Genomic DNA, 15140 nt, shown 5'->3' on the forward strand with positions numbered 1-15140 from the left:
CGTTTGTTACTTCATTATTTTTCAAAACATCACATTTAACAGCACTTTCGTCATTTAATTTTTGTGAATTGCCTAGTACATTCGTTTTATCGTTTTCACTGTATTCGCTGTAAGCATTAAACATATTCCCTTTCGTTTTTGTATTATTTCTTCTTTCGAAAAAATCTTGTACACCTTTACCAATATATTTTACTCCTGGTTCTATAATTACACCATTTATAACTTGCTTTCTCTCTTTCTTATTTGATCTTTTTCTTTTTTTCCTGTTAGTCCTTTTCCTTGATCTCACCCTTATCCATTTACCACCAAGTAAATCTTCACTTCCTGTTTGGTGACATTTTGATTTGACATTATTCTTTCTTCTATTTTGTTGGTTGGTCTCAGAACATGTTTCTTCATTTTTCGTTAATTCCTGTAAGTCAGTGACACAGTCATGTTCTAAAATCATATACCTATTAAAATGGCTAGGAATACCTATTTCTCCCAACATGTTGCCAGCAAAATTACCATTCCCACACGTTGAACAAATCCAAATTACTCTGGAATCACATATTTTGTCTTCAAAACCATGTCTTGCACATGTTACATGAACATTTTTCATGCAGCAGTCACACGTTACATAATTGTCGTCTGCTTTCACTTCAACACTACATAGATCACATTTATCAAACTCTGAAGAGGGCGCTGTACCATAAGATAATATGTTTAGGATATCATCCACTATTCCTTTAAATTCAGTTGTATCCTTGATAAATTCACAATTAACATTACCTGTATCATCATTTTCCTTTTGCATAGTGCTTACGTCTTTGACATTTTCAGATGAACAGCATTCGTCAAGTAGGTCCAAGATTTCATCAATGACTGTTTTAAATTCAGTTGTTGTTGTACCCATAATTTCACTAATAACTTTACCGGCTGTATTGACAATATTTTGCTCTTTACTTGTAACTTCCTTGTTCACATACTTACATAAGCATATCATTAAGAAGATTGTTAACAACCAGATACAATTAACTACTATTATGAATTGCATTTCCATCACGTAAAATGTGTATAATAAATAAATCTACAAATGTATTCCAATTAATGAACTCCCAAAGTTTAATTGCAAGTTTTAATTACAAGTTTTTATTTCAAGTTTTAATCACAAGTTTTTATTTCAAGTTTTCAAGTTTTTATTTCACGTTTTCAAGTTTTGATTTCAAAATTTAAGGTTTTTCTAGTTTTAAAACAACACAAACTTCTCCTCACAGTTCGTGTTGTCAAATCTAAAAAAAGAAACAATAATTGTACGTTTTTACTTCAAGTTCTAATTACAAGTTTTTATTTCAAGTTTCCAACTTTTGATTTCAAGTTTTGATTTGAAGTTTTCAAGCAAAACCAACTTCTCCTCACAGATCCTTTTGTCAAATCTAAAAAAACAAACAATAATTGCACGTTATTATTTCAAGTTTTAATTTCAAGTTTCCAACTTCTGATTCACGTTTTGATTTCAACTTTTGATTCACGTTTTGATTTCAACTTTTGATTCACGTTTTGATTTCAACTTTTGATTCACGTTTTGATTTCAACTTTTGATTCACAAGTTTTCAAGTTTTGATTTCAAGTTTTCAAGTTTCAAAACAGTTTCCACACAGATCTTGTTGTCAAATCTAAAAAAAGAAAAAAAAGAAACACAAATTTCAATTTTAACATCATTAACATTTCCTGTGTAGTCTAATTTAATTAACACTAATGGAAGAAGGAATGGAAAGAGAGACAGAAGAGAGACCCATGCATCCTGTCCAATTTCCAGCTTTGTACAAAATTATTATTATTTAGAGAAAAACAATTATTTTCCTGACAAATTGGATGCCAGCCAGTTGATTTTTGATTGAATTTAACTATTTATTTTGTCATTTCATAAATGAAAACATTATTGTTTTCGATTTATATTAAAACTACAAAATAACCTATTCAAGGTCTGATTTAATTTATCTCAATTTTGCATGTTTTTGGGGGACAATAGAGTATCACGTTGCTGTCGTCACAATAACACACAACATATTATTAAGTGACTAACTTTTATTTACAAGCTAAACATTTTGTAAAGTAATGAAGATTTGGAAGTAACTTTCGGTTGAAAATGAGGTGCAATGCATCCTAACATAGAGAAATAGCAGTGTGCTCAGACCCAAACAAAATCTGTGAATGCTTGGGTTGTTACCTAGTAATAAGGAGATGTCACGTGGTATTGTGACGTCGGAACGTGATACTCTATACATATTTAATACTAGCACATCATATTCTACAAACACTTACAAAAGCAGCTGACAACAAGTGGACTTTTATAGTTTTCTAACAAAAACTTCTTTTGACAGTTGTTGACTGTTGTCAAATCTAAAAAAAACACAAATTTCAATTTCAACATCATTAACATATAGGGTTTCATCTTGCATTTCTTGTGTAGTCTAATTTAATTAACACTTCAACATCTATAAAAGGAGGAGGAATGGAAAGGGAGACAGAGGAGAGACCCATGCATCCTATCATTATCAAGTTTTATTTTCTTCAACAATTTCCAACTTTGTACAAAACCATTCTTATTTGGAGAGACAAACAACTATTTTCTAGAAAAAACTGTACATTTCAGCAAAGAATAACCAAATTGGAAGACACCCACTGGGTTTTTGGTTGAATTCAACCATTTATTTTGTAATTTCATTAAGAAGGCCCCATAAAAATGTGTTTATTATTTTATTACCCTATCCTACCCTTTTCTTATTTATTGCACTAGAAAAATACCTAAGTCTCATGTTCATAAAAATGAACACAACTCCGCAAAATTACGATCTTTAAAAAACTATAATGTAAATAACTATCTTGAAACACTTAACGATATCGATTGGTCTGTTGTCACTAATAATGTCGATGTAAATATCGCGTGGTTAACTCTTAAAGATATCATCATTAAGGTGATCGACTCAATAGCGCCAATAAAAAAAGTTAGACTTAAACAAAACATAGCACCCTGGTTTACCTCCGAAATTGCCGATGAAATCAAAGTAAGAGACACACTTTTAAAACAATTCAAGAAAGATAAATCTAATCTAGATATATACAAATATTATTGTGCCTCTAGGAACAAAGCTCAGCGGCTGATCAAAAAAGCTAAATCTAATTATTTTCTCAATAAGATTGATGAAAATAAAGACAACCCTAAAAAATTATGGAAAACCCTCAAACAGCTCGGATACGAGAAGAAATGTAAAACAAACACTAAAATCGTTCTCGATGACAATGGTAAACAAACTTTCTGTCCAAAAGGCGTTGCCTCTCGTTTTAATGAGTTTTTCACGAATGTTGCGTCAACACTCGTCAAAAAACTCCCAAAATGCATAGGTTTTTTCACCATGTCCACTAACGATCTTCTTAAATACTACGTGAAATTAAAAGGAAAAATGTTTAAGCTAGAGCCTGTTACCATAGAATTTGTTAAAACTCAACTCGAAAGCCTAAATGTAAACAAAAGCGTCGGTCTAGATAATATTCCCTCAAGATTCTTACGTGACGGTGCGATAATCTTGGCTGAACCGATAGCTCATATCATTAACCTTTCGTTTAAAACTAATTGTTTTCCTCATGATCTTAAAACTGCTAAAGTTACCCCTCTATTTAAGAAAAATACTAGAACAAATGTTGAGAATTATCGGCCGATTAGTATTCTGCCTACGGTATCCAAGATTCTTGAAAAATCTGTAGCTATACAAGTTGAAAGGTATCTTTCCAAAAATAATATACTTTATGCCTATCAATCCGGTTTTCGGCAGGCCCATTCAACTGAAAGCAACCTCATAAATCTCATCGACGGTTTAAAAAACAATAAGTCCAAAGGCCTTCTTACTGGAATGGTTCTAATTGACTTACAAAAAGCTTTCGATACCGTCGATCATGTGATTTTAATTAACAAGCTAAAATGCATGGGTTTTAAGTGTACTGACTGGTTTCAATCTTATCTCGCTAACCGCACACAAGTTGTCAGTGTGAATGGTACCTGCTCTGAACCTCTTATAGTTACTCATGGTGTACCGCAAGGTAGCATCTTGGGCCCTATTCTTTTTCTATGTTATTTAAATGATATTGCTTCTTGTATTGATTCTGATGTTCAATTATTGCTTTATGCTGATGATTCTACGATTCTGTATTCTCATCACGATGCCACCAAAATCGCTCATAAATTAAGTACTGTCCTAGCTAAGTGCCAGGACTGGTTAACTGAAAACAAATTATCTTTACATGTTGGCAAAACCGAAAGTATTATCTTTGGTAGCAGAGCGAAGCTTAACAAAGTAAAAGAGTTTTCTGTAGAATTAATGGGCCGTAGAATCAAAAGTACTAAGCAAGTTAAATATTTGGGTATTGATTTAGACCAATATGTATCATGTGATATCATTGCAACTAGTGTTATCAGTAAAGTTAAGTCAAGGTTGAAGTTTTTACATAGGCAAAGTTCGTGCTTGAATAAAAAATGTCGTAAACTATTAAGCACTGCTTTAATACAATGTACATTTGACTATTCTGCCTCGGCATGGTACGGCGGTGTCAATAAGAATCTTAAACATAAATTACAAACTGCCCAAAACAAGATGGCACGTTTCATTTTAAATGTTGGTCCGAGGTCTCACATAGGTGCCAAAGAGCTTTCCGATCTTGGGTTTCTTAATGTCAGCCTCAGAAATAAGTTTTTAAGATTAAATTATGTTCACAAAATTCGTTATAACTTTAATACGCCTTCTTTCCTTAAGGATAACTTTTTGTTAATTTCTGATCATCACAACCATTTCACCAGGGGTACAACATTTAATTTTGTCACTCCTAAGGCTACTGGCGTTAATGATACGACTTTTTATTTCTTAGGTATCCGTGACTGGAACAGGCTCCCCAATTCACTCAAATCAATACAAAATAATGCAACCTTCAAAATAAAACTTAAAGAATTTTTTAATAATGAACAGCTTGGTATTTCAGTTTAATTAAGCTATTTTTAATATTGTTTTTTTGATGTTTTCTTGTCTTGTATGTATTTTCTTGTTTTTTCATTTTTACTGAGTCACACTTAACGATAATTGTACTAGGCCCAACCACTCACTTTTCAGTCATTACGGATTGGACCCCATTGGAAATAAGTTTACTTTTTTGTCGACTTAATGGGTTATCCAGGTATTCTTTTTATACATTGTATATTTTAACTTTTATGTATGAATATCAAATAAAATCAATCAATCAATCCCCACCTCAAAACTGATGAGAGAGAAAGGTATTTTTTTCCTCTCCACCCACGGGTGTTTGCTGCTAAGTCTCGACAATTTCTAAAAATAGAAATTTCACTAAGCATGCTGTTGGCCTAGCCCTAAATAAGTTAGCCTTGCAAACTAGGTCTAGCCCCATGCAATGCTAAATTCCATGTTGTGTTAACCACACATCACATAGCGATGAATATGCTATTGAAGTCTCATTGAGACGATCCTTAACTTATTGCATCAAAAAAAATATCCTGGAATTTTCCAAAAGTGATGTGCTCGGGGGTGATAAAATAATAAATTTATAACAAATTTTATGGAGCCTAATGAAAACATTCTTGTTTTGATTTCGTTTCTACGCAAGTGATTAACTAAAACTACAAAATAACCTATTTAAAGTCCGATTTAATTTATCTAAATTTTACATATTTTTGGGGGACAATACAAATTTAAGACTAGCAAATCATATTCTACAAACACTCACAAAAGCAGTTGACAACAAGTAAACTTGGTTAATACACTATTGTGTATCTGATCCAACAGCTACAAGACAAAAATATAATATTATTATAAAAATCAATACAAATTGTGATCAAAACAGCCACAATATTTGTGACAATGACATAAGACAGGTGCGAAAGGGAACTTCGCCGACCTACACTACGACTACCCTAAACCTAGGCTACATACTATTGTAAGCTCGTTCAACGAGTCGTTGTTTCTTGAAGAACTTATACAACTAAAAACTAGGCCTAGGCAAGGGTAGTAGGCATAGAAGAAAATCTTGCTAAGTAGGAGGCTCAGCTAGCTAGGACCTCTAGTACTAGGCTATATTTATTATGCTGATGTTAGTTCCTTTTCACACCTGACTTGTATTTTGACTGCAAATTTGTTAACTAACTTTATCCTGACTACCACACCTATTTGTTACTTTTTATTATTTAATTTATGTGATTCTTCATCATAAAAGTACTAATTATAAGTCATGGTCATGAATAATATTCAGGATAAAGTTGTTTAACAAATTTGGAGTTAATATATAAGCCCAAGGCAACTAGCGCCATTATGCTTTTGCCTCCTACTACTACTACTACTACTACTACTACTACTACTACAGTACTGTACTACTACTAAACCTAGGCCTCCTGGGAGGGAATCCGGGACGACAGCTAGCTAGCCGGCCCTAGGCTAGCTAGGCTAGGCCTAGGCCTAGCTAGGGCCTAGGCCATTTCATTTTGATGGCAAACACAAAAACAATTCAATATTACAAATAAACAATCCAAATTAAACAAAAAATATCTTACCTATTTCTTACTATTATATTTAAACAAAATATGTTTCAAATTTTTTTAATATATTAATAATATTCGTTATAACGATATAAAATTGCTAGGCAATAATAAAAAACCAACATGGAGATGTAACCACGTTGTTGTTCTCTATGGCATGCAAATGCAATCGTCGCAAAAGTACCATAAATGCTGTAGGCAATTTGTAATGCTTTTTAAATGATAGAGGGCGGCAAACAATAATTTGCTGCTATCAGAGCCATTTCACCTCTATTAGAAATCTGCTAACCTATAACATGTTATAGGTTAGAATATCAATCACAATATAGCATAAAATCTTTTTTCTATGCGTATTTTTTAAGACACGTCTGTGGTGCGGATAACTAACTCGTCAAAGTGACGAGTTCAAGTCTAGTTTCATCTTCTTTCTTTCTGTATGATTTTTGTGTAACGCTTTTCTCTAAAACTTGCAAACATAACATTTTTTTAACTATGTTGACATTTTGACATTTATGTAACGTCGTCAAGCGAAGCTTTTCATGATGCTTACAATTGCGCAACGTGACGTACGCGCGATTTAACGATTTTCTCGTATTTAACATAGGTCAAAAACCAAATAACATTTTAAATTGAAACTTTGCACAAGTTTAATTTATATCATGCGCTAACTTTCTGTTGAACAAAAATTGCGTGTTTTACACAAAGTTACGCGCGCACGCGCATTTAAAATTTCAAAATGCGCAAAATTAATTTCTAATCAATTTTCTACGCGTTTCATGTCGTTTTAAGCATGTAAAAAATTCCCACGCGTGCGCAAATTTTTACGTGTGCGGTGCGCACGTAGCATTAAAAACATATTTTTTTCGCGTGATTTATGTTTTTCCAGCCTTTTCTAGTAATTTTACCAACTTTTAAACAATTTCGACTTAAAGTAACGTCATACGAGCACGTGGAATTGGACAATTTGCGCGAGTTTTTGTTGAAAAAGTTAAAAAATTCGTCAAAATTATGCCTTTTTTTAAACAGTCGTAATTTCTAAACTGCACGGTCAACTTTTTGTGGATGACATTTTCTGGAAGTTAATGAGTTGTAGATATCGGATCATGTATTAATATGGCTAACCGGACATTGTGACGTCATCGTATGGCCACGCTAATATAAAATTTAGGATTTTTGTATCTTTCGTCATAGCTCATCACATTTAATAGAGCGCATCTCCACTTATCCGTTTTCCATTTTCACCCAAATTTTGATATTGTCTAGGTCAATCAACTGTCTTTCGCATGAATTAGAAATATTTTAATTTTTTTGACGTCATCATTCCTAAAAATTTAAATTACGTGTGGCATTAATTTCATCTTTACAGTAAATTTTAATCTGTTATAGCTCGTAAGAATAAAATTTGATAATCATGGTTAAAACGTTTTATGGAAGCTATTGGATTGTAGATACGAAATCATGTGAAAATTTTGCCAATCGGATGTTGTGACGTCATCATATGGCCAGTTAAATGAAAAAAGTCGTATTTTCATCTTTTGCGTCATAATTCATTACATTTAAAAGAGCGCGCATCAATATTTCACGTATTCAAATTTCTTCTAGACGTTAATATGTTGTTGCTGAGATAATTTCCTTCCGAAATTGCTACCTTCGCATTTCATTTTAAAACCGTCAACATGTTAAAATTTGCAATAAATAGCGGGTCCCGTAATTTCACCTATTCTACACTGTGTGATATGGATACAGATTATACTGTGTATACTATATATGAATCGAAATAATAGAATTCAGCAATAACAACATATCATATTCTTCAGTTCAGGTCATAATGCCAACGTGAACACTTCCTTTTGTCCTCAACCTATCCCTTAATGTTAAAAGGTACGTCGTTACACGTTCATGTTGCACCACTTGCGCGGCGGAAAACCAAACTCGTCAAAGTGACGAGTTACATGTCTAGTTCTTTATTTCTCTCTGTACAGATTTTGTGTAACAATTATCTCAAAAAGTTGAATGTTGAAGATGACAAAATTTTCACAATATCTTTCAAATACTGTAACTTAATCCTAATAAGCTTTTCAGCGTGATCACTCAACCGTGACGTCATTTATACGCCATTTTGTTAAATCACATTATCAATCATATCGCCATAACTCTTTATCACATATCAATAAAATTCACAATACGTAAACTTCAGGTAAAAGGTAAATATATTAATCAATAAAAGGCACGCGCACGTAGGGTCATACGCGTGAAATCACGCGTTAAAAATTTAAAAAGCTCAAAATTAAGTTTTGATCAATTTAGAGCATGAATTAGGCTATTTGCGTGTTTCAAAAAATTACTGCGCAAAAATGCGTTTTTGCGCGCGCAATTCTTAAAAAGCGTAAAAATACGAATTTTTTGTAGAAATCGCATTCTACTCACCATCCTTAGTACATTCACCAAATTTGAGTCCGTTCCGACTTAAAATAACGCTATACGAGCATGTTAAAAATGACCAAATGCGCACATTAATTGCATAAAAGTGCTGAAAATGATGATAAATAAGGCATTTTTAAAATGAAAATAATTCTTCAGAATGCACGATGACCCCTAAGTTTTTTAACTTATTCGGGAAGCCATTGAGTTGTAGATATAAATGTATATACACATTAGACGTACAAAATGGTATTACGTCATCAAATGGCCACTTGAATTTAAAAATTAGGATTTTTTTCCGTTTTGTGTAGGTTATCACATTCAATAGAGCGCATCTCCGCTATTTGAGCTCGATTTTCTCACAAATTTCATTGTGTGCTTGCTTAATTATGTATCTTTCTCATAAGTTGTCAGTGGTTTCAATTTGATGACGTCATCACGCGTAAAAACTTGAATAACGTAGGTCGTGTAATTTCACCTTTGCCGTAAATTTGAATATCTTACAGCTCTTCAGAATTGAAGGTTACCTTGATGATTATAATTTATTATGAAAGCTGATGAAATATTCATATAAAAACCAAGCCTATCGGATGTTGTGACGTTAACATATGGCCAGATGAAGTTAAAAAGTAGTTTTTTCATCTTTTTCGTCAAAGTTATACAAATTTCAAAGAGCGCGCACAGCGCTTCTACGTGCCAGATTCTCTTCCAATTCTTATTATTTGCTCAATTCATTATCTTTCGAAATTGTCATCTTTGAGTTTATTTTGATAATTCCATCATACCAAAAATTAGAACATGATGTGTGTCCCGTAATTTCACCTATGCTACACACTTATATAGATATACAGTATATACTGTACATATTGTATATGGCATATAATAGGCACAACTCAGCACTATAAGCGTATGCATCATGTCATAGGATGGCGTACATCAACTTTTTACGATCGTATGTTAACGTACATGCATGTTTAAAAAGTGTTAATTTCATTAAAATGATAAAAATGATCACCTATAATTCGTCAAAGTGACGAATTAAATTCTAGTTCATTATTAATATTGCTATCTTTTGATGTAGAAGATGTTACAGATGAAGATGAAGATTTACAAGCAATCAAAGGAAAGCCATGTTTAGAAGGATGTTGGTCACAAAATTGGCGTTCATCTCGTCCCCTCAAACGAACCAGTTTAGCTTTGGTAGGCTTTTTTTATGTTTCTTTAAATAAAAAATATTATACTTTGTTTGAAGTGAATGAAAGGTTTATTTATATCCAAATGAAAACATTCTTATTCCATCTATTACTTATTGAAGTGTTAAGCTTAAATTAACTTATGTGTATTACTCAGGCAGGCTCCTGTCATTTTTTTAGGGTATTTGTAGTTTTTGTTTATATTACTGTGTTATCTTATTCTCTTTTTTTTCTCTAGAGCACTAGTGGATTCTGGCATGGAAACAACCGGCATTCGAGTCGTAGACTCTTGAGGGCGCTTCCAAGGCAAATCACTGGAGCATTGCATGCTGATGTTCTTTGGAATCTTGGCTATTCGGGTAAACTATATTTAAAACTTTGAATTTGAACTATTCCGTCAGATTGTTTTAATATAGACTTAAGTAGGTTTTGAAAGTATCTTAATAAGCTGAAGACCAACCAACTTTTAGGCATAGTTAGATAGGTTTTACTATTTAAAAATGTTTGAATTTAACCTGTAGTATTCACTCTGTTTTGTCATGTCATTACTGTTTTGAGTTATTATTACATTATATGCTATAATTCTATGAAAACTGTACATGTATTTTTGCATAGTGAAATATATTCAAATATCCTAAAAGTAACCTCATTATTTTCTACAGGCAAAGGTGTAAAGGTAGCTGTGTTCGATACTGGACTGGCTGAAAATCATCCGCATTTTAAAAAAGTAAAAGAAAGAACAAACTGGACCAATGAGAAAACATTGAATGATGGTTTGGGTCATGGTACATTTGTAGCTGGTGTCATCAGCAGTAATAAAGAGTGTCTTGGGTTCGCTCCTGATGCTGATCTCTTTATTTTTAGAGTCTTCACAAACAACCAGGTAAGGTTTAAACAAAAAGAAAGATGTGAATCAGCACTGGTTTAAACCCTATAGTGGGATATTTGAGCTTTGATTTTTCTCTATTTTTCATTGTAGGTTTCGTATACATCATGGTTCTTGGATGCATTTAATTACGCCATATTAAAGAAAATCAATGTTCTAAATTTAAGTATAGGAGGACCAGATTTTATGGACCATCCATTTGTTGACAAGGTGAATAATGTTTTAAATTTTTTCCATAAAATATATTAAAATCTATCTTAAGATGTTTTTGTATAGTACATAAATATAATGCAATATATCATAACAATACTAATTATTTATACAGTCAACTCTCCCAAAACTGCACACCTCTGAGCTGGTGCCAAATGTTTTGTCTGGTATTTGAGTAACTGAAATATCCAGAAAGATCTAAAGAGATTGAATGCAATGAATAATTTTTAAATTGCTAACTAATATAGTACATGCTTCATTTCCCAAATAACATTTTAATTGATACTTAAATAATAATTATATTGTACATTTGTTTTATTATAACTATTGTTGTGGTTTTTCTTGTTCAAGGTATGGGAACTTACAGCAAATAATGTTATTATGGTGTCCGCTATTGGAAATGATGGCCCTTTGTATGGGTAAGACTTCCATATTATTATTCAGTTTCAAGCTAATATTAAGGCATGTGCTGACTCTTTGACTTTATATCACCTTGGCATTGGACCAAGTAATTTCTTTTTCATTATTATCTATTTAAAACATATAAATAATTTTAAATTACACTGTCTGTGCACCAATTGTAATCAATGGTATATTTGTGTTTAAATTAAATTATCTGTGATGCCCATGGGATACAACTGTACAGTTCTGAAACAATGCCAATAAAGTGATATACAGTTCAAGTCAAGCTTATTTAAAAATGTCATTAACAAATCTAATACAGTAGAATCCTCCCATTGGTACAGCCCTATGTCCTAGAAACCAGCAAGATGACATAAATGTTTTAATCATACGGGCAAAACTTATTCTTGTCCCCAAGGTCCCATAATAGTGGTTCTATTGTGTTTTTTTTTTGGTTTGAAATATTTCTGTATATATTAGAAAAACCGTAACCGAATATTTTTATATACCATTCTTTAAAAGCTGTTTATATCATTTTTTAATGACATTGTTACTTACTTGGTAAAGAATTACTCGCACTGTGTTCACAAACTTCATGGATAATGTTTTATGTGTTTACAAATGTATACAAAATTAGAAAAAAAAAAAAAAAAATATTTGTTACATTCATTACTTTGACAGCACCCTTAACAACCCAGCAGATCAGATGGATGTGATTGGTGTTGGTGGTATCAATTTTGAGGATAGTATAGCAAAGTTCTCATCAAGAGGAATGACAACCTGGGTAAGTAAACAAAACAGAAGAGCATAATTATTTACTTAATACTATCACAGTGTGAAACACCTTTAACGAAGCATCATTGGAAAAGCCTCATATTAACTTTTCTTATAATTATGATTCAGGAACTACCAGGCGGTTATGGTCGTGTGAAACCAGACATTGTTACCTACGGTTCTGCAGTACGTGGCTCTGGTCTCAAGAGTGGTTGCCGTACATTGTCGGGTACATCTGTTGCCTCACCAGTAGTAGCAGGCGCCGTCACACTGCTTGCAAGGTAAGTATATTAAAACAGTTATTACTGTTTTGTGTCAGTTGTCTTTTTATCTTATTTACAAATTATTCAAAGTATCACTTTGAAAACTTAACATTTTGGAAGTTTTTGGTGACAAAGTTTTTTTACATTTCTAGTGCTGTTATTGAAAAAGGCAACGTATTGAATCCGGCTAGTATGAAGCAGGCCCTCATGGCATCGGCCAGACGTCTCCCAACAGCTAACATCTTTGAACAAGGCATGGGCAAATTAGATCTTGTACGAGCCCACCAGATACTTAGCAATTACAAACCGCAAGCAAGGTAAAGTTGTATATCAATCATATATATTGGTAGATTGTAATTCTCAAAATACATTACCTTGGTTATTATTTAGTGTTTTTCTTTCAGTTTAAGTCCAAGCTACATTGATTTCACTGAGTGTCCGTACATGTGGCCTTACTGCTCGCAACCTATCTACCATGGAGGCATGCCATCAGTTGTTAATGTAAGTAAGATTTAGATTTTTTGAATATTAAATCCTGGCTACTTTAAAGCCTACTTTCAAATGCTGTTAATTGATACACCTACTTTGTTCCGCCCACTGCCCTAAGTGAACGGAACCGATTTCAACCTCCCAACATCTGAGGAAACTTCCCTTCACATAAATATTTACTATAATAACAACTATTATTTTATTCAATTTATTTATTCAATTTCCAGGTGACTATTTTGAATGGTATGGGAGTTTCTGGACGGATCATCGACAAGCCTGTTTGGCATCCGTATACACCCCAAAATGGCAACTACATCGAAGTAAGTTTTCAGATATATTATTATATATACAGTATTAGCTATTGGCTATTATACAAGGGTTAGTTTACAGCTTTACTTTACTAAGCTTTCTTACTTTTTTAATGACCTATCTTTCGAGATTGATTCATGATGGAAACAGCAGATAAATTTGCATACAAACTTACTTTTAGAATATTTTGTGTGTGCTATGAAACAGATGATGAATGATATTCTGTCTTGTAGGTTGCTATATCCCATTCATCACTACTGTGGCCATGGTCTGGCTTTCTTGCTGTATCTTTGACTGTTTCAAAGGATGCTGCTGGCTGGGGAGGCATTGCACAGGGTAGGATTACCCTCACTGTCGAGTCTCCACCTCAGGTACTGTATTCGTCCAAGATTGGTAATATAAGTTGAGAAGTGTTTTTAGTTTTCTTTTTTATATAATTATATATGTATAAAAATATAAATCTTATTTTTGTAAATGGTAATTTTAACATAGAGACTGAAATGATTCCGTCACTGTCACCCCTGCTAGACATATACGAATTTAGTAAAAAGCAATTTTACACTCTATTTTTCTTCAAAATATTTTTTTTTTCTTTCCAGAATGGTGAAGATGCTCCCAGACAGTCTCGTTTGAAATTGCCAATAAAGGTTAAGATAGTGCCAACACCTCCACGAAGCCGAAGGATACTCTGGGATCAGTATCACAATCTCAGATACCCTCCTGGATACTTCCCACGGGACAATCTACGAATGAAAAATGATCCATTAGATTGGTAAGTCAGTCTGTCTAAAGTATATAACTATAACTAAACATGTAATGAATATACATACAGTAATGAATATACATACGACAATGATTACTGATTCTATGTTGTATTTTATAGGAATGGTGATCATATACACACAAATTTTAAAGATATGTACGTACATTTACGCAATGCAGGCTTCTTTGTTGAGGTTCTTGGAAAGCCATTCACATGTTTTGATGCAAAGCAATATGGTAGGTAGTAAATAATGAAACTTTCATTCATTTATTCCCCTCTGTGTCTTCCATATTAACATATAAAATTGATAGTATACCACTGTTTTTATACACTTCAGTCAATTCTGAAGTTAGATTGGGCTGTTTGTATGGCTAAAACTGAGTGCCAAAGAACTGGCCAAGGCCAGAATTGGCTAGAAACCATACAGAGTTTTTCGATGGAACAGACAATCATCCTCGAAATGAAGAAAGCCGTTTTGATTGACTATCGTATTGTTACAGGACGCCGTCTCAATAGAGTATGATTTACACATTCATTCTGCAAATTAATAGTAGATTCATTATGTGTATATTTCAATTTTAGGTACATTACTGATAGCAGACGCAGAGGAAGAATACTTTCCAGAAGAAATAACTAAATTAAGACGTGATGTTGAGAATGGCTTATCAGTCGTAGTATTGGCAGACTGGTACAATGTATCTGTTATGAAAAAAGTTAAATTTTATGATGAAAATACAAGGTAAGTCTATTTACCAAACTTATTTTCAAATTATATTTTAAGCAAATTGGGAAATTAGGAATATTTGTCATATTTTTCACTAAAATAACTTTGTTAGTAGTAGTTTGTATTTTACAGCAA

The 15140-nt window shown here is 32.8% G+C and overlaps 1 protein-coding gene across 3 annotated transcripts in view; it reads left to right on the forward strand.

Moving 5' to 3' along the window:
• The window catches only part of LOC144850407 (membrane-bound transcription factor site-1 protease-like), a 41555-nt gene that overhangs the window by 20912 nt on the left and 5503 nt on the right, over positions 1-15140 (forward strand). For 2 of the 3 annotated variants that reach the window (XM_078707678.1, XM_078707679.1), the window contains 14 exons: positions 10074-10192; positions 10424-10544; positions 10848-11068; positions 11165-11281; positions 11633-11700; positions 12365-12467; positions 12587-12738; positions 12873-13037; positions 13125-13221; positions 13437-13529; positions 13752-13889; positions 14118-14290; positions 14402-14517; positions 14864-15020. In XM_078707678.1, the coding sequence (XP_078563804.1) occupies positions 10074-10192; positions 10424-10544; positions 10848-11068; positions 11165-11281; positions 11633-11700; positions 12365-12467; positions 12587-12738; positions 12873-13037; positions 13125-13221; positions 13437-13529; positions 13752-13889; positions 14118-14290; positions 14402-14517; positions 14864-15020 (1840 nt within the window). The remainder of the gene's footprint in view (positions 1-10073; positions 10193-10423; positions 10545-10847; positions 11069-11164; positions 11282-11632; positions 11701-12364; positions 12468-12586; positions 12739-12872; positions 13038-13124; positions 13222-13436; positions 13530-13751; positions 13890-14117; positions 14291-14401; positions 14518-14863; positions 15021-15140) is intronic. The other variant, XM_078707680.1, reaches the window with a different exon arrangement.

Source organism: Antedon bifida, chromosome 8, assembly GCF_963402885.1.
Source record: "Antedon bifida chromosome 8, ecAntBifi1.1, whole genome shotgun sequence".
Taxonomy (NCBI): Eukaryota; Metazoa; Echinodermata; class Crinoidea; order Comatulida; family Antedonidae; genus Antedon; species Antedon bifida.